Raw genomic sequence first — 2,577 nt, 5'->3', positions numbered from 1 at the left:
TCAAAGTAAGGACTAACTTAAAAATATTGATGTTTTTGGATATCCATCATATAATAACGTATAATATTCATCAGATGATATTGTACACGAATTTCTTTAATAAAAACGTACAAATGTAAACATATTCATTTGAAAACGCGACAATATAGATATATATGTTTACTGATAAACACAGCAAGATATCTTTTCTAAGATTGGTTATCAAAATATTCGTCATATATTATTATTGCATGTATATTTATAAATATTTCAGATATATAATGTAGCATACACAAGTTGAATGATTTATTCATTCAGTTATTGACAAGTACTCCACTAAATGTGTTCATGCTAACTGAGTCTTGATACAGCTGGCGGTTAGAACAACACGATGTTGGTTTGACCCAAACTTTTTCACCTGATCTTACTCTCACTATTGCTCCAACAGTACTACAGGTGGTATAATCCTTATCATAGTTTGAATCTGCTGCAATAACTTTACCTTCCAACACTAGACCAATAAAAGCATATTTTAAAACATTAGCACATGTATGCACAGAAAACTGGTACAGTCCTCCAACAGGTGCTGTTAATATTCCAGTAGAAGTGTCGTTACCTGTTCCCTCTTAATCACACTTGTCGTAAATATAACAATCTCATCTGTAGTATCAAGAACCAAATCAGCCACGTGATGTGCATGGAAAGCGATCGAAGGTCGTTCAAGTTTTCCTGAGAATAGGGAAAATAGTAAAGTAAGTATGTGTTTCTTAAAATTGTTTCTTTATGATTTAATTTTTGTTTGTATATAGGATACATTTATATAACATAAGAATTATAATGCATATTAATAACCGATGGTTAAATTTAAGGAATAGCCAGACTTCCTGAATTTAATTTGGCATTCCATTTGTAATATAAGCGTTAGGAAATAATTTATGGATATATTCATATATGTAAATCATGATATTTTAAAGCTTTAATAGAAAAATGTTTACAAAATAAAAATGATGAATTGTATTCAAAATTAGTATATATACATGTAATTAAAATGTTAAAAGATTATGGCAGTACTAGTTTATTGTTAACGCAAAAGGTTAGTTAAATTCTTAATATTTCAAACTGACTATTGACGTATTATAAAACTTGAATACACTTTAAAACAATCAATTGATTATCATATAATTAAATAAGATTTTATGAAACACAGTTTAGAAAATTATCATCCCGTGGATGTAGCATGAGAAAACAATACCTTGTAGTTGAGTAAGTTCTTCTCTTTTAGCTTCCATGTCACTCGTGAGGTTTGTTCTTGTCTGCTCAAATAATTTCTTGAAGGATCCTGTAAAAATAATATCAAAGGACACTTACTAACGGTAATCAAAGTTCAATAAATGTTATTATGTGTACATATGAACTGTATGCAGAACGTGTTGCTGAAAACAAACAACCTGAGTTTTACATAGCCAGTAATGTTACTTCTTGAATAAAAACTTTAGTGAAGAGAATCACTAGTCTAATTTTTATTTTGATTTTCCTCGCTCCCCTTCAATAATCAAATTTCAATTGAAATTTTTCGAATTTCTATTGGCTGACGTGTTAGCTATTTCCTGACGTAATTCAATATAAAATAAATGTAATACAAATCAGGGAATATGTTCCATAACTAGAAAACTTATGATGATGAGTAAGCGTTTTCCTTCACGGAAACATGTTTGTTTGGTATATTCATCGTAACATAAATTTTCACTGTAATTCATGTTTTACTTGAACAGAAATATACAAACAAACATAAATATCGTAAATCAAATTTAAAATACAGCAGTGTTCTTTGATGCACCAAAAAGAAAAAGCTGTAGATAAACACACGACACAATAGGGCAGAAGAATTACAATTATTTTTTAATAAATTTTAAACATGTTCATGCTCGTACCTACAAAATGTTGAACATGAGGCTGTTAATCATCAATCATTTCAATGAAAATTTACATGTAAACACTCACTTTTTTATTGTTGTTATTTTTTACATTATTCTTTTCCACTTTTTTATTGATTTATGTTGATAATAGTATAATTTAACGTTCCGTTTTAAGCAAACTGAAAATATGTTATAAGTTTGCGGCAATGCAAGTTTTGCTATATTATACGTACATTAACAGATATTTTGGGTAAATGTGTCGGCACAGTAACCGTTATGTATGAAATCTCTTCTTTTTAAAATTTAATGTTTTTTTTTTTTAATTTTAAATATTCCACGCATTTATCATATAACAGATTTTTCGCATTTCAGTTTTAATGAAGCTATACGAACTATTAAGTTAAATTGATTCAGACCTTAACAACAATCAGTTGTAAATTATATGCTAAAGATATAAGTCATTTTTCGTATTGCATTATTTCTAAAAAGAAATGTAGATATGATGTTAATACTTTACCTTCTCTCCTTTCTATCTCGTCACTTCTCTTTAACATTTCGTCCGTTATGTTCCCCTTCATGTCTGCAAACATGTCCGTAAAATCTGAAACTGTTTGTTTAATGTCGCCTAATGTACTGATGACATTATCCTCAGTTTTCTTAATTTCATTCACCATTGTTTCTA

The 2,577-nt window shown here is 28.7% G+C and overlaps 1 protein-coding gene across 1 annotated transcript in view; it reads right to left on the bottom strand.

Annotated features, from left to right (window-relative positions):
• Positions 1 to 200: 200 nt before the first annotated feature.
• The window catches only part of LOC132757982 (uncharacterized), a 2,557-nt gene continuing 180 nt past the window's right edge, over positions 201 to 2,577 (bottom strand). The window contains exons 1-3 of the mRNA XM_060749480.1: positions 2,413 to 2,577; positions 1,232 to 1,318; positions 201 to 708 (exon numbers count right to left, since the gene is read on the bottom strand). The exon at positions 2,413 to 2,577 is cut by the window's right edge and continues 180 nt beyond it. Of these exons, the coding sequence (XP_060605463.1) occupies positions 569 to 708; positions 1,232 to 1,318; positions 2,413 to 2,577 (392 nt within the window). The 3' untranslated portion in view covers positions 201 to 568. The remainder of the gene's footprint in view (positions 709 to 1,231; positions 1,319 to 2,412) is intronic.

Source organism: Ruditapes philippinarum, unplaced genomic scaffold (genome assembly GCF_026571515.1).
Source record: "Ruditapes philippinarum isolate M1 unplaced genomic scaffold, ASM2657151v2 ctg7716_1_1_1_1, whole genome shotgun sequence".
NCBI classification, from domain to species: Eukaryota; Metazoa; Mollusca; class Bivalvia; order Venerida; family Veneridae; genus Ruditapes; species Ruditapes philippinarum.
This window is presented reverse-complemented; position numbering and strand designations above follow the sequence as displayed.